General features: G+C 43.4%; 1 protein-coding gene across 1 annotated transcript in view; it reads right to left on the reverse strand.

Annotated features, from left to right (window-relative positions):
• Positions 1-25,474, reverse strand: part of acaca (acetyl-CoA carboxylase alpha) — a 225,406-nt gene that overhangs the window by 163,089 nt on the left and 36,843 nt on the right. The window contains exons 12-23 of the mRNA XM_033046251.1: positions 25,152-25,313; positions 23,517-23,680; positions 22,596-22,746; positions 21,190-21,293; positions 20,960-21,041; positions 20,256-20,401; positions 20,010-20,160; positions 17,310-17,444; positions 14,992-15,138; positions 11,826-12,014; positions 10,562-10,662; positions 6,077-6,165 (exon numbers count right to left, since the gene is read on the reverse strand). Coding sequence (XP_032902142.1) covers positions 6,077-6,165; positions 10,562-10,662; positions 11,826-12,014; positions 14,992-15,138; positions 17,310-17,444; positions 20,010-20,160; positions 20,256-20,401; positions 20,960-21,041; positions 21,190-21,293; positions 22,596-22,746; positions 23,517-23,680; positions 25,152-25,313 — 1,621 coding nt within the window. The remainder of the gene's footprint in view (positions 1-6,076; positions 6,166-10,561; positions 10,663-11,825; positions 12,015-14,991; positions 15,139-17,309; positions 17,445-20,009; positions 20,161-20,255; positions 20,402-20,959; positions 21,042-21,189; positions 21,294-22,595; positions 22,747-23,516; positions 23,681-25,151; positions 25,314-25,474) is intronic.

Consider the following 25,474-nt stretch of genomic DNA (forward strand, 5'->3'; position numbering starts at 1 on the left):
AGTTCTCTATCCACATCAATACTGAACCCCCAATGCCGTGTGCTTTAAGTTTGTATACTAATCTCTTATGTGGGACCTTGTCGAAACAAAACTCAATCTGAAGAAGAGTCACGACCCAAATTATCGATGTTCTCCATAAATGCTGCCTGACCTGCTGAGTTACTTCAGCACTCTGTATCTTTTTTTTGTAAAGCAGCATCTGCATTTCCGTATGTCTACATTTTCTTGATCCATGTGTTAAGATCAGAACTCAACGTTGAGGATACACAATATCAGATTGTCAACCTTGGGCTTGTGGTGTCCAACTTGGCATCGTGGTTCAATACACTCAAAAAATGTTTCCTTCCTCTCTTTGACTAACAGCTACGCTGCAATATTTGCCAAACCCACAACCATTCTTGCACGGCTAAGATAGACACAAAGTGCTGTAGTAACTCGGCGGGTCAGGCAGCATCTCTGGTGAAAAGGGATGGGCAGTGTTTCAGGTCAGGGCCCTTCTCTAGTCTGAAGTATGGTTCCGACCCAAAATACCACCCATCCTTTTTCTCCAGAGATGCTGCCTGACCCGCTGAGTTACTCCAGCACTTTGTGTCTATCTTCAAAATAAACCCGCATCTGCAGTTCCTTTCTGCACATTCTTGGGTGGTTTCTGGCTTCTTCTCCTCAATTCAACGGCACCCGGTGCCAATGTCTTTCAGGCTCTCCTCGAGTGTGCAACATTTGCATTTGTTTCCGTCCCCTTTTGTAGTCTCGCTGACCTGCCACTATTTTTTCCAAGACCTACTGCAGTTCCTGAGCTGCCTCAGCAGATTCCACATTTTAGTTATCAAATCCAATTAAACCATTTTATGTTTCTGAATAAATCATGTAGATTAAATATAGTAGCCACCACTCGCTGCAATATTTTATTCAGCACTTCTTAATGCCTATAAAGTCTGATTTCATTAATACTCCAAGTACATCCAGGAAGAAGCAGATGTCTGCAAATAAACCTTACGGCATCATCCATAGTTATGCATCTCTTCACACAAAGTCTTGATCGTAACATATAGTTCCTTCCTAATGAATGTATTGTCTCTTGAATGTTTTGGCCAAAGAGTTTTTAAACACTCTTGATTTTGAAGTCTACTTGATAATGAAATAAAGCTGCCAGGGTAAGATTACACATGGAACAAACTTTGGTGATCCGTTTTCACTTAGAAGCACAACGTACATTTATTATTTTTCTGAAGAACAAAGACCTTGCCTCTGTGTGCTATTCCCAGTTTGGCCAGTCTCATCCTTATTCCTGTTTATTATTTATTTATTTCTGTTGTGTGCCTCCTCCACTGTCAGAGTGAGGCCACATGCAAATTGGAGGAACAGCACCTCATCTTTCGTTTGGGCAGCTTGCAACCCAGCAGTATGAATATTGATTTCTCCAATTTCAAGTAACCCTTACAATCCCTCTCTCTCCGTTCTTCAACTTAATCGTCTTGCTAGTTTCACTATTCGTATCCGTTCGTTATCACCTCTTCGCCAGCCAACAATGGAGCATTGTGGGCTCCACCTTTCCTGAATCATCGGTACTGGCTTTGATTTGCTCAGTACGTTTTCATACCTCTAGTTTCCCTTTCCCGTGTCTAAGTCTGAAGAAGCATCTCAATCCGAAACATCACCTATTCCTTTTCACGAGAGACGCTGCCTGACCCGCTGAGTTACTCCAGCATTTTGTGTCTTATCTTCACCTTTATTCCATTGTATACAGGGCCACAAACTACACCATGGACCACCAAGGACCATGAACCTACCAAACCACAAAATGGGAAAAAAATTGTCTGAAAGGCAAAATATAATCATGGGCCATGCCTTCCAGTTTTTATTATCTTGATACAACGATATATAAGAACAGCTGTAGCTCATTCAACTCCTCAAGTCTGTTCCACATGAATATGATCATGACAAATCTATCCTCAAGTCCATTCACACAACTTTGACCCATGTTCGTTAACACATCTTCATAAGCCTTGGTGTGAAAAAAAATGCTCCCCAATTTTATCACCGAGAGGTCATAAAGTAATGGAATTAAGCAGCAAAGAAACAGACCCTTCAACCCAACTCCTCAACGCCAACCAAGATGGCCACATCTCAGCTAGTCCCACTTTCCCACGTTTGGCCCATATCTCTCAAAGTCTTTCTGCCCCGTGTACCAGTCCAAGTGACCTGTAAAAGTTGTAATATTACCTGCCTCAACTACCTCCTCTGGTAGCTTATTCCATGTGCCCACCACACTCCGTGACAAAGTTACCCCTCAGGTTCCAATTAAATCTTGTCCCTCTCACCTTGAACCGATGTCCTCTGGTTCATGATTCTCCTACCCTGGGAAAACACTATCAGTGCATTCACTCTATCTACTCCACTCATGATCTTATACCTAACATCACCCATCAGCCTCCTGCGCTCCAAGGAATAGTCCTAGCCTGCCCAACCTTTTGTTTAATTTTCATTTAAGATAGCACCCTCATCTTTGCAGCAGTTTCTCGCACTGAATTCTTTTTTTTTTTATACTCCAAATTTAAGGAAACTTTCTTCACAATTTAAACCTGATGAATGTGCCGTTATTGCTCTTCAAAATGATCTCCTCCTACCAGAGGAGCCCAGAAGGGTTCCGACTTGAAACGTCACCAATGCATGTTTTGGAACAGGATCCACTGAATTACTCCAACCCCTTGTTGTTCTACTCAAGATTTCAGCATTTGCAGTCCCTTACGTTAGCCCAAATGTGACCAGATGGCACCAGAGCTAATGGGGCTGTCCCATTTAGGCGATTTTATGCAACTACAAGCGACTAGTTTAGTCGCCACATGTTCGCCGGGAATAGTCTCCTCTGTCACGCAAAAAGTCGTTGCGTCTTTCTGGTCGATGCTAAATTTTCAACATGTTGGAAATTTTTTGCCAACAGTGGGTGTGACGCCAATGAGCATAGCTTGATGTAGGTTGTTCGGCGACCTGCTACGACTATGAGTCGCCGGCAGTTGCCTGAAAAATCGGCAAGTGGGACAGGCCCATAACTAACTCTGTGTTCTGGTCCCACAAGAGGTTCTGCAATCATCCACTATAATCGTTCCACTATTTTAAATCTTTATTTCAACATTTCACTTAATGTTGTACCCATTATCCTTTCTGTGTACACTGTGGACAGCTTGATTGTAATCTTATATAATATTTTCTATGACTGGATAGCGTGCAAACAAAAGCTTTTCACTGTACCTCGGTACACATGTCAATAATAAACTCAACTAACTAATAGTCGACACGGATCATTTGGGCCAAAGGGCCTGCTTCCGTGCTGTGTGATTCTGTGACTCTTTCCTTCCAAGGCCACTAGTCTGAAGAAGGGTCCCGTTCCAAAACGTCACCTATTCCTTGTTCTCCAGAGATGCTGTCTAATCCACTGAGTTACTCCAGCATGTTGGGTTTATCTTCATTCCATGGCAATCAGAGTGGGCACTCTATCGAAGATAAACACAAAATGCTGGAGCAACTCAGCGGGACAGGCTGCATCTCTGGTGAGAAGGAATGGGTCGAGACCCTTCTTCAGATTCATGACCATGGAATGAGTCCTACTGAATGTACATGCATATTGTCACAGACTCTACCCTTGTCTGCTGGAGCTAATTAGAGCTCAGTCGCACTGACCTGGCCACAGTGAGCTGATTAAGCTGGCAGGGAACAAAGCTTTGTTGATTCTATTGGAAATGCACTTTTACTGGCCAAGAGTCTGCACATTGTGCGTTGACTATACAATTAATGTTTCTGTTTCTGCACAGAGAGTGAACATATTTCAGTCACCCATTCATAATCAGTCTGTTGTTAAATATTATCAGACAATACGCTAGTGCCATCTTGTGGCAAATCAATTGTAATCCAGATATCTACCAAGTGGCACATTGATGTTCAAAACCAGAATACAATTCCGGAGATTTCAAATTTTTCTCTACACAAATTAGTTTAGTACAGTTTACAGATACAGTGCGGAAAGAGGCCCTTAGGCCCACCGAATCCACGCTGACTAACAATCCCCACAAACTAACACTACCTGGGACATAACACACACACACACACACATTAGGGATAATTTATAATTATACCAAGCCAATTAACCAACAAACCTGTACATCTTTAGAGTGTGGGAGAAAACCAGATATCCCGGAGAAAACCCACATAGGTCACAGGGAGAACGTTCAAACTCCATACAGACAGCACCTGTCGTCAGGATCGAACCTGGCTCTCTGGCGCTGTAACACAGCAACTCTACCATTGTGCCACCATGCTGCCCCAGTAGAGCTGAAATCCATTTATTACAGAATCAATGCAGAGATTTTTTGACAGTCATTTTAAAAGCACAGCTTAAATAGATAAAGACTTCTCTAAATCTCGATTACTGCAATTAGACTTTTCATCTGAATATTATTTTCACCACCGCTACTAAACATTGCAAAGAGAGTCGATTCTACAGTACTCTGGCCATGTTTCGCAAACAATATATAGCGGAGGTTTTGAAGAATATGGGCCAAACGCAGGCAAATGAGAACAGCATGGATGGGGCTTCTTGGTCAGCTTGGAAAGTTGAGCCGAACAGCCTTTTTCCATGCTGTAAGACTTTATAACTAGCTGGCTGGTTTATGTCTGAAATAGATTGAGTGCGGGATCTAGGGTTCAAATTCAGCACGGAAGGACATCCTCAAGATTTCTTCTTTCTACTGACTCTTCAGTGCCCGAATAACTAGTTTGTGAATTTCCAGCCACTTTGTCATGATGGGACAAACTTGCTGATGATATAAAGTGAGAAAGGAAGCCTATATAGAGGAACCATAAGAATGCTGAGGGAAATAGAACTTCATTGCTGGACTCTGAGCTCTTACATGCAATGTTACTCTACTTTGTTGCGGAGCAAAGGAGGAGGTTGCTGAGGAAGAACTTCTTGAGCCAAAGGGGGTTAATCTGTGGAATTCATTGCCACAGACGGCTGTGGAGGCCAAGACATTGGATAGTTTTAAAGCAGAGATTGATAAGTTCTCAATTATTAAGAGCGTCAAAGGCTACGGAGAGAAGGCAGGTGAATGGGGTTGAGATGGAAAAATTGGTCAGCCATAGAATGGCATAGTATACTCAATAGGTAAAATGGCATTCTGTTCCAATGTCTTACAGTTGAGGAACAGATGTAATTGGCACAAACGAATTTCTATCATAATGTCACAAGAAACTTCATTCAACAAGGGTGGCACAGGGCACATCTGGAAGAGCTGTTGCAAGAGACCTGGGTTCGATCCCGACCTCGGGTGTCGTGTGGAGTTTGCACATTCTCCCCGTGACCGCGTAGATTTCTCCAGGCGCAAGTTTCCTCCCGCATCCCAAAGACTTGCGGGTTTGTAGCTTAATTGGCCTCTGTAAATCACCCCTGGTGTGTAGGTAGTGGATGCGAAAGTGGGAGAACATATTACTCGTGTGAATGGGTGATCATTGGTCGGCGTGGGCTCGGTAGGCCGAAGGGCCTGTTTCCACACTGTATCGCTCTAAACTAATCCTGACATTATTCATCAGGTTGTAAAAGCACTCAAAGGAGAAGATGGTTTATAAATTGTAGTTCTTATCTGGGATAAATTAATGGGACAAAATGCTTTGCCGAAACTCATGGTCTGGTGACGCATGTCAGGAAAAGGTTGTAGGAGGAATGATGGGGCTGATCAGTGACGGAAATAAAATGTTCTTACACTGGCAGTTTTTTTGGCTTTTTTTACAGTGGCATTTTTTACAGTATTCATGAATTGTGGCAATCAACAGAAAGCTGGATATATGGCTGAAAGAATTTGTTGGGATAGGGAAATAAGATGAGTTGGGTTACTCATGTACAGTAAAAAGGTCCTCCGTATGGTAACTATCCTCTGATTCTGTCAAGTTAATGGAGAGACCACAGAATGAATACAGCTAGCAATGAAAAGAGCACTCATAGGGAAGATGCACAAATGGAAAAGATGTGCACCAGAGTGTGTGCGTTTCCGAGTATTCTGAGTTAATTAGATAGGGCAGGACAAACCTTGCTGGAATTCAATCTCCACCTTCAAATACTGCCGGAGAAGATCCATGACGACGGCCTTCATGTGACCCCGAATGCCACTCCGATACCTGAAACCAGAGTAGACAAGTTTAAGAAACACTTAACTTTAAGAAAACATTTGGACAGGTACAGTGATAGGATAAGTTTATAGACAATAGACAATAGACAGTAGGTGCAGGAGTAGGCCATTTGGCCCTTCGAGCCAGCACCGCCATTCAATGTGATCATGGCTGATCATCCCCAATCAGTACCCCGTTCATGCCTTCTCCCCATATCCCCTGACTCCGCTATTTTTAAGAGCCCTATCTAGCTCTCTCTTGAAAGCATCCAGAGAACCTGCCTCCACCACCCTCTGAGGCAGAGAATTCCACAGACTCACCACTCTCTGTGAGAAAAAGTGTTTCCTCGTCTCGGTTCTAAATGGCTTACCCCTTATTCTTAAACTGTGGCCCCTGGTTCTGGACTCCCCCAACATCGGGCACATGTTTCCTGCCTCTAGCGTGTCCAAGCCCTTAACAATCATATGTTTCAAAGGGATATGGGCCAAAGGCAGGGAGATGGGATAAGTAGGTGGGACATGTTGGTTGGCATAGGCGAGTTGAGCCAAAGGGCCTTTTTCCAAGCTGTATAACTATGTTAGGGTCGAACCCCTGGTCTCTAGCACTGTGAAGCAGCAGCTCTACCAGCTATGCCACTGTGCAATCCCTTTCAAAACTGCAACTCTGAGTTGTCCAGGTTAAGCAAAAAGAAACATGGCAGTTATCTCTGATCTTCATGTTCTAAGGTATGTCATTTGCATTACCACCTCAGGATGAAATACTCAATGAACTGACGCCTTTGGCATCAAGATCTTCTTCAGAGTTGAGACAAGCAACCAAAGATGCTGGCATCTTGAGCAAAACACAAAGTGCTGGAGGAACGCAGCGGGTCATGCAGCATCTGTGGAGGGAATGGACAAACGACATTTTGGATCGGGACCCTTCTTCAGACTTATCAGACTAAAGAAGGGTACTGACCTGCAACATCATCTGCCCATTCCCTACACAGATAAAGACACAAAATGCTGGAGTAACTGTTTTGGGTCTAGTTTAGTTTAGGTTAGTTTATTGTTGTCACGTGAACTGAGGTAAAGTGAAAAGCTTTTGTTGCATGCTATCCAGTCATGATCACAATCAAGCCCTCCACAGTGTACAGATAAAATATAAAGGGTACAACATTTAGTGCAAGATAAAGTTTGATTAAAGATAGTACAAAGGTCTATAATTAAGTAGATGGGAGGTTAGCACTCTAGCTGATGAAAGGATTGTTCAATTGCCTGATAACGGCTGGCAAGAAACAGTGCCTGAGGGGTCGGAACCCTTCTTCAAACTACATTTTACTCTCCACAGATGCTGCCTGACCGACTGAGTTCCTCCCACTCTTTGTGTTTTGCTCTTCTTTGGAGTTGCCTCTCTGCCTAACTATTTTTCAGACAGCTATATCAAGCAGTAAGTAAAAAGAATTAACAACTAGTGTACTGAATACAAGTGGAGTCACTCAACCAAGTAGCAGAAATAATGATCTTTAGTAGAAATTAGATTAGATTCCTTTATTGTCATTTAGACCTTTCGGTCTAAACAAAATGATGTTGCCTTAAGAAGTTGAGAACATATCTTTTGTTAGTTTAGTTTAGTTTATTGTCACATGTGCCGAGGTACAGTGAAATGCTTCTGTTGGGTGCTAACCAGTCAGCGGAAAGACTATACATGATTACAATCGAGCCGTCCACACTGTATAGATACATGATAATGGGAATGATGTTTACTGCAAGATAAAGTCCAGTAAAATCCAATTAAAGATAGTGTCTCCAATGAGGGAGATAGTAGCTTAGGACCGCGCTCTCGTTACACACAATAATTATTCTGCATGCCATTAACCAGATGCCTTCTAACACTTTCTTTTGCTAATGCAAATTGTTGGAATAAGATAGGAAACTTTTGGCTAGGCTTAAGAATTTTGAAGATGGGTATACACCATTCATCAGATTTCTCACGTCTATCCCACAATTAATTCAACGGCGAGTGCTTTCAAGCCGACCTTAAAAAATGCTTTAATGACAGTTTTTATTCAACAACATTCCTACAATAATCAACCTATTAACATGTCGGGCTGACTCATTTTTTTTTTAAAGTATGAATACATAAATATTAAATAGAGAAACTTAGTATTAGAACCAAAAGGTTAAGCATTTTCATTTGTTTAATATTCTTATGCCTTCATATAAAGATGCAAATTGCTATATTACTAGACACATTCGAAAGTCACCACTACATCCCAGCAAAGACATGGCAAGGTGATATATGGAATACATATATATATATATATATATATATGAGCCAAGCCAAATTATTAACCTCATCAGCATTTGAATCGATAAATAATATCACAAAATAACACACATAAGATTCATTGTATTCTTGAGTCCAGAAGTCGGGTCTGGCTTAACATTCCCTTTGGTTTCATGACCATTGAAGACAGTCAGATTTATACAGGTCGCTTTTCGTACTAATGAATTTGGAAAATTCTCTCCTCGTTTGCTGCCTTATTCCACAGGTCCAAGTAACAGGTCAATGCGCAAATGGGAAGCATCGGCCTCGATTACCAAATAGGTTCAAGGTGAGAAGGGAAAGATTTAATACAATCCTGAGGGGTAACTTTTTCCAGTGTGGTGGGTGTATGGAACGAGCTGCCAGAGGAGGTCGTTGAGGGAGTTACAACAACAACATTTAAAAGACATTTGAACAGGTAGATGGATAGAAAAAGTTTAGAGGGATATGGGACTAGCTTGGATGGGGTATTTTGGTCAGCATGTACAAATTGGGTTGAAGGGCCTGTTTTTGTTCCACCACTGAAACTCACCGAGACTGAGACTCCCACTGAAGCATTATGGAGCAGGAAGGTTAGAATCATGTAACTAGGAAATGGACATGAACATGTAGCCCCACAGGTTGCAAGCAGCACCAGTGCCACAACATCCACTACTGAATCCATCAGAGTGAGTGTGACTTGGTCATCTCACCTTCAAACAGCAGGGTCACATGGGCAAAATCAGTGTTTTTGGAGGATCTGAGTGTTTGCTCAACTCCTACCTCGACAAAAACCTGGACCCACTGTATATATTTATATCATGGTATATGGACACATTTATCTGTTTTGTAGTAAATGCCTACTATTTTCTGTGTGCTTAAGCAAAGCAAGAATTTCATTGTCCTATACAGGGACACATGACAATAAACTCACTTGAACTTGAACTTGCTAAAATCAAGAATGTAACTATGGCTTATTGTGCCATTGTAAACACAGATTTTCAATTAATCATCTTCTTTCTTTCAAGGTTTGGTGCAGGGGACAAACAAACAACGTCAGAGTTTAAACCGCATAGGCAAGGAAATCTTGTTGGTCTCAGTGACAAGGGAGTGCTGTCTCATCATTAGTACTACTGCAGAATTTGGCCTGTTGGCACCACCTTTTATGACCCTCTCTTCAATTAGGTGAAGTGTCCAGTCTGGCAAATGGGGAGGAAAGAAGGAATAAAATGTAGATGAATAATATCACATCGATGGCTGAGGTTGTACTGCCAGTTGGTATGTATTAAAGTGATTGACATGATGACCGGGTAAATGAGTGTTGGCTTGTTGTACAGCGATGGAGAACAACGTGGCCGGATCTAATGAATGCACCTGGAAGGCCATCTCCAACAAGAATTATCTCTGGGGAAACAGGAACATTATTCCCTCCTTCACATTGAGATTGCCTAAATCCCAAGATTGGGAAACCTACAGAACAATGAAAAGTCTAGATAGAGTGTATGTGGAGAAGATGTTTTCAAAAGTAGGAGATTCTTGGGGCACAGCCTCAGAATAGAAGCGCACACCTTTTGGATGGAGATGAGAAGGAATTTCTTGAGGTGGTGAATCTGTGGAATTCATTGCCCTGGACGGCGGTGGAGGCCAAGTCAATGGAATTTTTAGCGTGGAGATTAGTAATTCAAATTTCACTGTATCTTAATTGGTACATGAGACAATAAACTGACCTAGTAAGGGTAACAAAGGTTACGGGAAGAATGCAGGTGGATGGGATTGAGAGGGAAAAATAGATCAGCCATGATTGAATGGCAGAGTAGACTTGATGGGTTGAATGGCCTAATTCTGCTGCTATGTCTTACGGTCTTATGCCAGCCTGTGGAATATGCAGCAGTGTAAATTTGACTTCCAAAGTCTGGGCCATCCTTGCCCATTAACATTGACTGCACCCATCACCAATGTGCCTGTGTAAAGGCAAACCTAAATCTCTCTATATCTTTAGTTTCCCTTTCCCCTGACACTCAGTCTGAAGAAGGGTCTCAACCTGAAACGTCACCTATTCCCTTTTTTCAGAGATGCTGCCTGATCCACTTAGTTTTTTGTGTCTAACTGGATGACTAACCTCTGCACCAGCTGAACGATGCTCTGTGTATTCATGAAAAAAACCTCCCTCTCCGATTTCCTATTCAGAGTTGCAGCGTGACTGTCCAGAATGTTGGCAATCTGAAAAGAAAGAACATTATATCTTCAATCAGCAAAGATTTTAAAGCTAGCACACCCAGCATCAAAATGACAATAGGATTTGGCCGGATGCTTTAAATTATCTCCAGCTGAAAACCAGGGGATGTAACCTCACGTCGGTCAACAGGGAGAACATGCAAACTCCACACAGACAGCACCCGAGATCGCTGGCATTGTGATACATCGGCTCTACCAGCTGCACCACTGTGCCGCCCCTGCTGATCTTTTGATCGAACTTGGAGTTATATAAACTAATCTGCGAATATTTAGCTCAACTCTATTTAAACATCGTCAAAAATCAACGCCTCTACTACCTGAGGAGACTCAGGAAATTTGTCTGCAATGACTCTTACAAACATCTAAAGATACAACATAAAAAATATACTGTTGTGTTTCATCACAGCTTGGTTTAGGAGCAGCCTTGCCCAAGGCCCCAAGGAATTGCAGAGAATTATAGATCGAGCCTAGTCCAACACACAGACCAGACTCCCCACCACCGACTCCATCTACACTTTACACTGCCTCGGAAAAGTAGCTAACATAATGACCACCCCGGTCATTCCTTTATCTTCCTGCTCCCGTTGGGCAAAAGGTACAGTATCTTGATAACACACACCACCAGATTCAGGAACATTCCTCTTCTTTGTTATCAGGCTTCTGAGCGGTCCTTCCATCAGCTCGGGTACAGTCCGATTCACCACGACCTCATTGCGGACATTGTTTCATGGTTATGAAGCTAGTGTGCGACAATGCTGAGAACTATATTCTGCACGTTTCCCTTTGCTCTACCTATTGCACTCGAGTTTGACTGGATTGTATTTATGTATTGTATCTGATCTGATTGGATAGAAAGCAACACCAAGTTTTTCACTGTACCTCGGCGCATGTGATAATTAATAAAAGAAGGCGGCAAAATCTATCGCAAGTCAGTGTCATACAGCACGGAAACAGGCTCTACGCCCCAACGTGCCCATGCCGACCAACATGCTCCAGCGACACTAGTCCCACGTAACCGTGCTTGGCCCATAACCCTTTAAACTTGTCCTATCCATATACCTGTGCAAATGTTATGATAGTACCTGCCTCAACTAGCTCCACCGGCAGTTCCACCTATATACCCACCACACTTTGTGTAAAAAAAGTACCTGCTGGCTGGGGAATTGGCAGAGCACAGAGGTGATATTGCTTGCATACTGGGCCATCTCTTTTTTGATAGCCTTCTCCACTGCCTGGGGGATTCGTCCAGCAACACTGGTCATGATATCCTGAAGCTCCAACAGTGGGAGGGATGGGTCCCTCAGTGTCTGCATGAGTCTTTCCACCCAGTCTTTCACCTGCAACAGAAGAAAACGCAATAAAATACAATTTCCTTCTTTGCGACTTTGAATCTTCTCCTTGCCTTAATCGAGTAACTACATCATGTTATGTCAGACCCCATCACACAAACCAAGCTTCCAGGTTCCATTCGGATAGCAAGTCAGCAGTCATCAAATAACCAAGAGCAGTGACACCAGAATATGCCAAAAATATATATTCCTCCATGGTTTCTTTCCAGCTGTTATCAGGCAAATGAACCATCCTATCAACAACTAGAGAGCGGTCCTAAGCTATCATCTACCTAATTGGAGACCCTTGGACTATCTTTGGACTTTATCTTACACTAAACGTTATTCCTTTTATCATGTATTTGTACTCATTCCACACGACTCTAGCCAACTAATTAAGCAGAAACAAAGAACTGCACTTAAGGGTTTATATTAAAGATAGACACAAAGTGCTGGAGTAACTCAGCGGGTCAGGCAGTATCTCTGGAGGAATCTCTGAAGGTCGGCAGCCTTCTTCTGTCTGAAGAAGGGTCCCAAACTGAAACATCATCCCTCCTTTTCCTCCAGAAATGCTGCCTGACCCGCTGAGTTTCTCCAGCACTTTGTGTCTATCTCCAGACTGTGACTAGTTCAGTTTAGAAATACAGCATGGAAACGGGCCCTTCGGCCCGCTGAGCACATGCCGACCATTAATCACCTGTTCAATACTAGTTCTATTCTATCCCACTTTCCCCACATCCCTGCACACTTGTGAAATTTACAGAGACCAATTAACCTACAAACCCGCACATCTTTGGGATGTGGGAGTAATCCGGAGCACCCGGAGGAAACCCATGCAGTCACAGAGAGAACATGCAAACTCCGCACAGACAGCATCAAAGGTCAGGATCAAGGTCACTGTGAGTCATGTGCACATATTGCATAAAAGGTGAAATAGGCTTATCCGTGATATTACAGGCATACATCATGGAAACAGTCCCTGCAGCCCAGTTCATCCCAGCCAACCAAGATGCCCTCTAAGCTAGTCTTATTTGCCCATGTTAGGCCCATATGCTTCAACGCATTTTCTATCCAGAAAGCCTCCTTTTGCTTAATTTATACATTCGTAGGCTGGCCCGCTAGGCAGGCTACAACTTCATTCCATGTAGCAAAGGAAGCTATAGGGAGATCTTATACCAGTACATAAAATCACGAGGGGAATAGATAGAGTGAATGCACAGAGTCTTATTCCTTGGGTAGGTGAATCAAGAACCAGAGGACATAGGCTGTAAGGTGTGAGAGAAATGATTTAATAGGAACGTGCAGGGTGACCTTTTCACACAACTTGGGTATGTGGAATGAGCTGCCAGAATAGGTAGATGAGTCAGGTACAACAACAACATTTGAAAGACGCTTGGACAAGTACATGGATAGGAGAGGTTGAGAGGGATATACGCCAAACGCAGGTAGGTGAGACGTGTAGATGGAGCACCTTGATCGGTGGTTGAGGCAGGTATAATAACGACATTTGAACAGATACATGGATTGTAAATTGCGATGCTTATGCCAACCTGAGCAGGTTTGTTGTACTAAACTGTGCCTCCAATCCAGAGTTATTGGAAAACTCCTCGGTTAGACGAATCGCAGCACAGCAAATCAATATAAATCTGATTCAATTTATTTCTTACCACAATCTTCTCCCTTTTATTGAATGTATTTTTTATTTAATGTGTTTTCTTCACTTTGCTTCCAAATTGTTCAGTATTTACCAGCTAAATCAGCCAAAGCAACGGCTAGCCCGGCACCGAGCGTTAAAAAAACCTGCTATGTCTTTAGTTCATCCAACTCTTGAATAAATCCAACACTAAAAGGGTATAGCTTTGAGATGAGAGGGGCAAAGTTGAAAGGAGATGTGTGGGGCATGTTTTTTTTTACACCAAGAGTGGTGGGTGCCTGGAATGCACTGCCGCGGGTGATATTGGAGTCAGATACGATGATGGCATTTAAGAGGCGTTTAGATGGATATGTAGGAAATGAAGCGATATGGATCACGAACAAGCAGATAAGAGTTGGGTCTTGGCTTCACGTTTGGCACAGATATTGTGGGTCGAAAGGCCTGTTCCTGTGCTGTTCTATGCTCTGTGTTCTTAACACCAACATTTTATATCAAAACACAAACCCAACATGAACCAAATCATGGCTTGCAGAGGATCCTTATTTAGACAATAGACAATAGGTGCAGGCGTAGGCCATTCGGTCCTTCGAGCCAGCACCGCCATTCAATGTGATCATGGCTGATCATCCCCTATCAGTACCCCGTTCCTGACTTCTCCCCATATCCCCTGATTCCGCTATTTTTAAGAGCCCTATCAAGCTCTCTCTTGAAAGCATCCAGAGAACCGGCCTCCACCGCTCTCTGAGCCAGAGAATTCCACAGACTCACCACTCTCTGTGAGAAAAAGTGTTTCCTCGTCTCCGTTCTAAATGGCTTACTCCTTATTCTTAAACTGTGCGGCCCCTGGTTCTGGACTCCCCCAACATCGGGAACATGTTTCCTGCCGCTAACGTGTCCAAACCCTTAACAATCATATATGTTTCAATTTCATAGAAAACAACACACATGACCTAGATAGACACAAAGTACTGGAGTAACTCAGCGTGTTAGGTGGCATCTCAGGAGAAATGGGATAGGTGACATTTTGGGTTGTGACCCTTCTTCAGAGTGAAAGTAGGGAGTTAGGGGCGGGGGGGGGGGGGGGACAGAGAGAACTGGAGGTGACATAAGACGACAACAAATCAAGGCTGGTAACAAATGACCTCAGAAAGGGTGGTGAGGGTAGGGTGGGTGCGATCTCAAGTGGGATACTTTTTGGCTAAATGTCTAGCGTGGAAGAAGGGGGTAAGGGGAGAGGGGAGTGTAGTGGCTTGCCCCTCAAGATTTTGTCACGCTCCTCCAGATTTGACCACATCTCTCTCTCTCTCTCTGCACATCATTCCGTGACAGTACCTTGACGTCAAAGTAGACCTCGGGCAGGCAGAATCCGTTCATGATGTACCCCAGATTGTCCAGGACGTAATGGAAGATGCGGTGAAGCTTTTCTCCACGGAGAGCCAAGTTCTGGACCCTGGGCAGAGGTTGTGTGAATAACTCAGCCTAGATTGAAGCATAAAACACAATTAGTTTTTGTTTAAGAATAAACAACATTGTCTGAATGCAACTCCAACACATTTTCTATTCTTTACCTTTCATTTACATTTCATTCCTCCTCTCCCCTTATCTAACACTCGTTTGCTTCCTTTTTATCTCCAGCCTTTCTCATTTCATCTCTAGGCAGTATAGTGAACATCGATAGAGTTGCTGTATCACAGTGCCAGAAACCCGTGTTTGATCCTTACTATGGGTGCTGTCTGTACATAGTTTGTACGCTCTCTGTGTGACTGTGTGGGTTTTCTCCGGGTACACTGGTTTCCTCCCACATCCAAAAGATGTGCAGGTTTGTAAGTTAATTGGCTTCTGTAAATTGTCCCTAGTGTGTGTCGGATAAAACCAGGCACGTGCCGTGTGTAATTACACAGGATAGGCACTGGGCAGTCAGTCGGCTTTTAAAAACCGTAAAATCCGCGCATGTGCAAAAAGCGGATTTTTAAAAAAATAGCGCACGCATAGAAAATCGAAAAACGCGCAAGTGCAGATCGGTCCTGTAGGCAGTCAGTTGATTTTTTAAAATCTTAAAACCCGTGCATGCGCAGATTGGTCTCTCCCGTAGACATGCGCAGCATCTTGCACGCAGTCCACGGTGCAAAGGCAGGATTTCAGCTGCCTTTATTGCCCGTTGTAAGTGAAGGCTTGAAGCAGCGTCCACGGCACGCGAGTCGAACATATACGCGTATTACACGTACTGCGGATGAAAGGCACGGGAGAATTATGCCTACATAAGCAATTATTAAAATAATAACCATTTAATAATAAATACTGAATTTAGTAAATGAATTGGAAATCTTTACTATTTACATTTAATAATTGCCTTTTTATAATTTTAGTCAGGGTAGCCACTGCCTACCTTGCATACCCTGACGGCACGTGCCTGGTTAAAACTAGTATACGGGTGATCATTGGTCAGCGTAGGCTCCGCGGGCCGAAGGGCCTGTTTCCGTGTTGTATCTCTCAACTAAACTAAACTTTGACCACTCATCTGCTAATCAAACACCCCCCCCGACACCTGCATCCACCTATCACTTGCACAATTTTGTATCACCCTCTTTTCCAGCTTTCTCCCCCCTCTCCTACAATCAGTTGAAGAAGTGCCCCAACACAAAACGTTGCCTATCTATATCCTCCACAGAATTACTCCAGCACTTTGTGACCGACATTTCCATTAGCTCAGCAAAGTTACTCAACATTTGCCTATCAGCAAAGTACATTGCTCTGAGTTATAATGACTTAGTTAAATTCAAATTCTTGGTCTTGGCGATAATTATCTCTGAAGCAGTAAAGATCATGATCAGCAAGCCAAATATTTGTCTTCCTGAATCCTGGATGCACCAATTCCCTCCTCTCTCACCAGCCTTGCCTTGGCGTCTCATACAACTGACTCAAAGCAGAATCGATAACAATTACAAGTTTGACAGTAAAGGAAGATAAGACACAAAATTCTGGAGTAAATCAGCAGGTCGGGTAGCATCTCTGGAGAAAAGGAATAGGTGACATTTCGAGACCCTTCCTTAGAATGCGAGTCGGGGAGAGGAAACTAGAGGTATGATAGGGACGGTAAAGGGACTCTCAATTAAATTTGTCACCATCCTTGCTCAACACACGTGATTACTTCCAGCCAGGAGAAATGCAGTCAATGATAATTAATGGGCCAGATGCAGATTAAATGGATGCACGTGACTTTCTCTGTATCTCCTTGGCCACATGTCTCTCCTCTCATCAAAATACAGTTCAAGCAGCATTATGTAACTTCCTACAAAGGGATCTTCAGGGTGCAGATCAGCATCATACCACTTGGTGGCAGCAATTGCTGTCTGCTGTGACAAAAGACACAAAGTGCTGGAGTAACTCAGCGGGTCCGATTGCAATTCAGGATCCTTTTTCAGTGATTGGAGGGGATGGGAAAGAAAGTTGGAAGAGAGGAGGGGAGGATAAAGCCAGGCACGAAATAAATGATTCAACTGTATTTACCTTCATGAAGCATCTTTTTTTTTTGTTGCCAGATTATTCAAAGAGGAGGCTAGCAGAAAATCATGCAGGGTTTAAATTGGGATTAATGTCAAGACATTGGGGACAGGTAAAGCTCATTCACTAATAGTGGGATTGCCGCTAACCTGCTGAACTCTGCTTGGATCGTCCAGTTGCATCTTGGCAATCACGCAGCCTGGTTCCAGGATTGCTCCCGGTCGCTTCACATAATGGATGCAGCCGGAGGCCTGTGCAGCCAGTGTCATCACCATCTTCATCACCTGCAACAGGAAAGAAATGCAACACACCCGTCAACGCATCCTCACACGCCAGCACGCTTGGTCCCAGTGCCTCTCTCTCGTCAGCCTTTACAAATTTGGTAGTCTTTCTCCGTACAGACGCTAAATGTTCTGTCAATAAACCCCATACTAATGGGCTTATATTCACTGCAATTTAGAAGGATGAGAAAGAGGGGATCTTATAGAAACATATACAATTCTTAAGGGTTTGGACAGGCTAGGTGCAGGATAAATGTTCTCCATGTAGGGGGAGTCCAGAACCAGGGGTCACAGTTTAAGAATAAGGGGTATGCCACTTAGGACTGAGATGAGGAAACACTTTTTCAGCCAGAGAGTTGTGAATATGTGGAATTATCTGCCATAGAAGGCAGCAGAGGGCTTACGGAATCAAGGGATATGGGGAGAAAGCAGGAATGTGGTACTGTACTGATTTTGGATGATCAGCCATGATCATATTAAATGGCGGTGCTGGTTCGAAAGGCCAAATGGCCTATTCCAGCACCTATTTTCTATGTTTCTAAAATGTTTGGATCAAGATGCATTCAATATGAGCAAAAAAAACCAAAACTGCTGGAGTAACTCAGCAGGTCAGACAGCATCTTTGGAGAACATGGATTGGTGATGTTTCAGGTCGGGATACTTCTTCAAACTGATGAGGAAGGGTCCTGACCCGAAATGTCACCTATTCGTGTTCTCCAGAGATGTTGCCTGACTTGCTGAGTTAAAAAAGCATTTTGTATCTTTTTTTGGTCAACCAGCATCTGTAGTTCCTTGTATTGGCATTTAATATTGCTTCTCAAACAATGTGATCACTACATGGCCAATAATTGTAAATAAAGTAACGCTGTGATGAACTTTTCCCACTCCATCATTCCGTATTCTCCCCACTTCTGTCGTGTCGAAGATACAGAAGGTTGAAAGCACGCACCACCAGATTCAGGAACAGCCTCTTCTCCACTGTTTCCAGACTTTTGAATGGTCCGTCCATAAATAAGCCAGTGTACTGTCCGATTCACCGCTACCCCATTGTGGACATTGGACTTTATCTATGGAACTAATGCGCTGGAATCCTGAGAACTATATTCTGCACTCTGTCTCTTCCCCATTGTACTTCAGTTTGGCTGGATTGTATTTATGTATGGTATTATCTGATCAGATTGGATAGCATACAAAACAAAGCTTTTCACTCTACCTTAGTGCCTGTGACAATAATAAACCTAAATCTAAAAGGAGAAAAAAAACGAACTAATAATTGCTGGAAAATTGTCATATGTACATATGGCATAGAGGATTATCCATGATGCCAGACAGTTTAAAAAAAGCCTGCTTTAGATTAATTGATATATTTAGTTAGTTTAATTTATTGTCATGTGTACAGAGGTTGAGTGAAAAACTTTTTGTGGTGTGATATCGAGTCAGTGGAAAGACAATACACGATTACAATCAAGCCGTCCACAATGTACAGACACAGGATAAAGGGAATAACATTTAGTGCAAGATAAAGTCCAGTAGTCTGATTAATGATAGTCCAAGGGTCTCCAACGAGGTAGCACAAAACCGCTCTCTAGTTGTTGATAGAATGGTTTAGTTGCCTGATGAAGCTGGAAAGAAACTGTCCCTGAATGTGGAGGTGTGCGTTTTCACACTTCTGTACCTCTTGCCCGATGGAAGAGGGGAGAAGAGGGTGTGTCCAGGGTGAGACTGGTCGTTGATTATGTTGGTGGCCTTGATGAGGCAGCGTGAAGTGTAGATGGAAGGGAGGTTGGTTTGTGTGATGGTCTGGGTTGTGTTTACAATTCTCTGCAGTTTCTTGCAGTTTGGATGGAGCTGTTCCCAAACCGTGCTGTGATGATTTCTACGGCGCATTTGTCGGACATGGGAATAAATGCTTGGCTAATCTGTCCGAGCCTGCTATGCTGTGGACTCCCATTAGGACTTTATTCCTTGGAGAGCAGGAGACTGAGCAGCAATTTTATAGAGATGTATAAGATGACGAGGGGAATAGATAGGGTGTTTTACCCATGATAGTGGAATCAACAAGTAGAGGGGTGAGGGGCACAGGCTTGAGGTGAATAGATCAGAAACAGGAATCAGGCTAACACAATGTCCTGACACGGGTTCTTTCAACCGAATCATTTGCAGACGCTGCCTGATTTATTTGGTGATCCCGGCACTTTCAGCTTTTATTTCAGATTTCCAGCATCTGCAGTTTGAATATTCCCCTGGTCACCCATAGTGTAGACACACAGTGCTGCCACAGATTCTCTCATAAGTTCATAAGTGATAGGATGCAGAATTAGGCCATTCGGCCCATCAACTCTACTCCGCCATTCAACCGTGGCTGATCTATCTTTCCATCTTAACCCCATTCTGCTGCCTTCGTCCCCATAACCACCGACACCCGTACTAATCATAAATCTGTCTATCTATGCCTTAAAAATATAAATTGACTTGGTCTCACAGCCTTCTGGGGCAATGAACCCCACTGATTCACTACCCTTCCCCCCTTCATATTCCTTCCCCCGTGAGATTTTGCTGTAACATTACCTCAATTTCAGCAAAGCAGTGCTCTGCGAAAACATGACCACCATCTTCTACCGTGTACTGGATCAGCTTTCCCGCAGAGGGCGAATGTAACAGCGAAGGGTCATTCTCCTTGTCAAACACGCAGGTCTTATTACCAATGGTAACGCGGTACCTGTAGCACAAAGATCCCAGGGTTGAAGTGCTTTTCCGACAAAGGTCCACCAAGAATGTTTATTTACGACCTCACTCGGAGGTACACATCCTCACCTGTCCACCTCCTCCTTCATGTACGATGTGTAGCTGCTGCCGTCGTAGGACAACAGCAGACCGCCATCACTCAGCCGATGAACATCCACCTCCACAAACGAATCGTTCATTAACACGATGTAACAATTAGGTGACTGCCGCGTAACCTGTGAACAAAATAAATAGCATGGTCAAAGTGCAACCTGCTGGAGGAACTCAGTGGGTCATAAGCTAATAAGTGATAGGAGCAGAATTAGGCCATTCAGCCCATGAAGTCTACTCTGCCCTTCAATCATGGCTGGTATCTCTTTCCCTCTCAACTCCATTCTCCTGCCTACTGCCCTTAACCCCTGACGACAATCCCGACTCTTTTTGATTGAACATTGGTGTAACAAAGCAAGACAGCTCACTTGGAACTACCCAGTCTGCAAACAGCACCATTTCAACCAACAAACGGAAAGCCTTTTAAACCCACATTCCTCTCATCATCACGTTCCTCCAGCATGACAAAATAGCTTTAAGATCTCAAAGTTCCAGGCAAAATTTAAGTCATAATCATACAGCAGGGAAACAGGACCTTCAGCCCAACTCGTCCATGCCAACCAAGCAGCCCCATTTGCGAATTATAGAGATTCTTGTAAAGAACAAATGAACACTGCCACATAAATTCATCCCATTCCCAAAAGAGGGTCTAAAAAATGCACTTTCTACATTTAGAAATTTACCTTCAGCACATATTTCACTCCTTCAAAAATGAGTTCCACTTCCACTGTGTTCAGAAGAGTATGAGCTGGCAAGACTTGTCCCCTGGGGAGGGGAACAACCAGACAGACAAATTGGTATAATTTAAGGGAAAGGGTTGGTGGCACAGGGCGTGAAATAAATCAACATCAAGATATTAAAAAGTATGATTCATGTAAGATCATTTTTTAAAAACGTAGTACATTTCCTTTACCTTTCCAACGAGTGAAGAAAATTGGAGACACTGTTCCTGAACGATTTATCTGTGACATGAAGAGCTCCACAAACGATTCCCAGCATGGTATCGGGCCTCTCAGCCTACGAGGTGAAAAGACCAGAAGACATAGGAGCAGAATTAGGCCATTTGGCCCATTGAGCCTACTCGGCCATGGCTGATCTTTTGTTCCCTCTCAAACCCATTCTCCACGCAAACCTTTGACACCCGTACTAATCAAGAACCGATCAATTTCCACTTTAAAAATACTCAAAGACTTGGCCTCCACCACCGTCTGTGGCCAATAAATTCTACAGATTCACCACCCTCTAGCTAAATAAATTCCTCCTCATCTCCATTCTAAAGATACATCCTTTTATTCTGAGGCTGTGCCCTCTGGTCCTAGACTCTTCCACTTCTGGATCCATCTGCTCCACATCCAAAAGAAAGATGGTGCAGGGAATATATCAGTATCTCAAAATATGCTATTCAATTCTTTGTACTGTGACAAAAATAAAATTCCTTACTATTTCCCTCCATATTCAACAGTGTAATTGTCTTGCATGCAAACAGAACTGCAACCATATTATATAGAAGGGACGTGGCGGCACGGTGGCGCAGGGCCTCACAGTGCCAGAGACCCGGGTTTGATCCAGACTAAGGGTGCTGATTGCATGGAATTTGCACGGTCTCCCTGCATTTTCTCCGGGTGCTCCAGTTTCCTCCCACATCCCAAAGACGTGCGGGCTGACAGGCTAATTGGCCTCTGTAAATTATCCCTCGTGTGTAGAGTAGACCTAGTGTGCAGATGATCACCGGTCAGCACGGACTCGGTGGGCCAAAGGGCCTGTTTCCATGCTTTACCTCTAAACTAAACTAAAACTACTGAGCCTGAAAATTGTGACCTCTAGGTTCAAGAACAGCTTCTTCCTAACTAAACAATGCGCGCGGGCCAACCGGAATTTAAATAATGGCACCAAAAATGTCGGCGCCTGCATGTGTAATATATGCACAAAGAATTTCACTCTGCAGTTGCAGACAAATAAAGCACCACTGAACTAAATGTGTCACCTGTCAAAATTGCCAGCTGATTTATTTTTCCCCATTGGGTTCTCAAAGCAAAATAGATCCGTTGTAGGGGTGGAAGATTGCAACCTTCATGTGGTCCGACTGTTTCGACGAATGCCATCAACCTGGCGTGCACAATCAAACAAGATCAAATAGAACAAGTTGCCCTACAACTTTAGGCTGTGCACGCCATATGCAAGAACAAGAAGATCCGTTGTATAACTGAGGTTGAACAAGGCACAAAGTCCACCACTGCCCCACTGGAAGTTGAATTTCACCTATAGTTGTTTTTCTCCTGACCAAGTGCACCATTCCTATCGCCCGCCGAACCACTGTACCTGCACTTTCTCTGCAATCAACCGATCCAGCCAGCCAGTGTCAATGCTGTTCTGCTGGAAGCACTCAGTCTCCAGCAGTCGGATCAGGTACTCCACGGTTGTTCTGAAATCACCACGAATGGACAGCTCCTTCAGCGCCACCACCAAATTGCTGCGTGTAAGTAATACACAAGTTAGCAAGAGTTTCAACCAGAAGCTCAACATTACAGAAAGGATGTGGAGGATGTGGATAGGGCGGAGAGGAGGTTTACCAGAATGAAACCTGGATTAGAGGGTAGAAACTGCTGGGAGACGTTGGACAGACTTGGATATTTTATCTGGAACGCCGGAGGTTGCAGGGAGACCTGATAGAAGTATATAAAATTACAAGAGGCATAGACAGGGTAGTCAGGCAGAACTTTTTCCCAGGATGGAAAAATCAAATACGAGAGGGCATAGCTTTAAGGTAAGAGGCGCAAAGTTTAAAGAAAATGTATGCAGCTGTGTTTTTTCTGCAGAGTGTTGACCCGAAATGTCACCTATTCCTTCGCTCCAGAGATGCTGCCTCACCCGCTGAGTTTCTCCAGAATTGTTGTCTACCTTTGAGTGCCTTGAACGCTCTGCCAGGGGTGGGTGGGTGGTGGAAGTAGATATGATAGTGGCATTTAAGAGACTTTTGGATAGGCATTTGGATATGTAGGGAATGGAGAGATATGGATTATGTACAAGCACATAAGTGATGGTCTTGGCTCTGACCTGCTAGGTTACTCCTGAATTAATGTGTTCTAGAGAACAGTACAGCACTTGCCTTTTGGTCCACAATGTCCCAGCTGAACATGATGTTACACTAATATTCTTTGAGCCCATCAGGCATACTCCGGTAAAACGAATCAAGGAGACATGAAGTTTTCAGTGAAAGAAATGATCGGGCAAAGTACTTACGAGATGGCCTCTTCTCGGTTTTCCCCCCAGGAAAAGCAGTGCCCAAACTGGGAGTCAGCAAACTCATGGAGACCTCCCGCTGCTGCCACGCTGAAGTAACCCCAGACGTTTTTACTGCTGCGGAAATTCAGCTCCTGAACCGTTCCAGAGCTTGGCTTGAACCCCTACCGTGAGAGAGCAAAGCACTTTGTAATTGTGAATAGTTTAGTTTAGGGATATAGCATGGAAACTTACGCTTCGGACCACACTGATGATCGATCACCCGTTCAAACTAGTTCTACGTTATCACTTTTTCACATCCCCTCCCTACACACCGGGGCCACTTTTACAGAGGACAATTAACCTACAAACCCCCCCCGTCTTTGGGATGTGAGAGGAAACCAAAGCACCCAGGGGTTGCAATAACCTATATATTTCTTCCTGGTTTACACAGCACTGGACAACAGTCTACACATTCACATACAGCATAAGTAATTGCATTTGATTTAAGTAACCAGAGATAAGAGCCATAGAGTCAGGCAGCACAGAAACAGGCCCTTCGGCCCAATTTGTCATTGCCAAACAAGCTATCCCATCTAAGTTAGTCCCATGTTTGGTCCATATCCCTCTCAACTTTTCCAACCCATGTACCTGTTCAAATCGTGTTATAATACCTGCCTCAACTACCTCCTCTGGCAGCTCGTTCCTTATATCCATACGTGTGAAAAAATGTCCCCTCTCACCTTAAAGCTATGTCCTCTGGATTTTCATTCCCCTTCCCTTGGTAAAAGACTGTGCACTCACCCTATCTATCTATTCCCCCTAAGATGTTTGTACATTTCTATAAGATCGTCATCCCTCAGCCTCCTTAGCTCAAAGCAATAAATTCCTGGTCTGCCCAGCCTCTCCCTACAGCTCAGGTCCTCAAGTCCTGGTACCATCCTTGCAACTCTTTGAATCTCTGAAGCTATCTGCGCTCTTTGAACATCCATAAGCCTGATTTTAATACACATAAGAACAAATATAATCTATTTAAATATTATATATGACACTGAATATTATATTCTGCCTGCCACTTTTTCATAGTAGTGTACAGTAATCTTGCCACCAAGAATCAGGATAGGGGTCGGCTCCTTTGCCTCTAAAATCTCCAGAAAAAACTAAAACTAATTTCAAGAGCATTAATGAGCTTAATTTCTCAACCAAGCTGTCTGTGCATCATCTTCTCCGTTTGCAAGAAGAGGTGTGTGGGTGGGAAACTAGAAGTGTCATCGACGTTCCAGGCTGTGGCTACAAGTATACATTTATGCGTAGACAGAATGCAATAAACTGCATGTGATCGTCAAATTATCTGCGCGGTCCAGTTCTAATATTTATGTCCCAGTCCGGCATTTCATTAAAAACGATGACACACAGTAGAAATGCAGGCACCTCGTGTTTAACACCCGTTTCATTTATGCATTTTTGAAATAATTCTGAAAGTAATCATTTAATTTACACACTGAATTTTTGAAATCATGCGCTCAAATTTACGGCTGTATAAAATTATATTTAATTTACGTGTTTTTGAATTAGGAGCTGATTTTCAGGAATGCAACCCCCACATAAAACGCGAGATGCTTGTTAGCCATAATAAAATTAAACATTTCATTTTACCTCATCTGGGTTTTCGCTGGTGATACGAGCGGCTATCACGTGACCACGCGGACAGGGGACATTCAATGAATTCTCAAAATCAATCGGCGAATCTCCCCACGGAGCAACTCCATACAACATCCGAATGTCCTTGACTCTGTGCAGAGGGATTCCCATAGCAATCTGAAAGTTGTACAAGGCGTCGGTGAGGCCACATTTAGAATATTGTGTAGGGAGGAACTGCAGATTGCTGGCTTCAACCGATGATAGACACAAAAAGCTGCAGTAACTCAGCAGGTCAGACAGCATCTCTGGAGAAAAGGAATAGGTGATGTTTTGGGTTG

This window comes from Amblyraja radiata, chromosome 28 (assembly GCF_010909765.2).
Source record: "Amblyraja radiata isolate CabotCenter1 chromosome 28, sAmbRad1.1.pri, whole genome shotgun sequence".
Lineage (NCBI taxonomy): Eukaryota > Metazoa > Chordata > Chondrichthyes > Rajiformes > Rajidae > Amblyraja > Amblyraja radiata.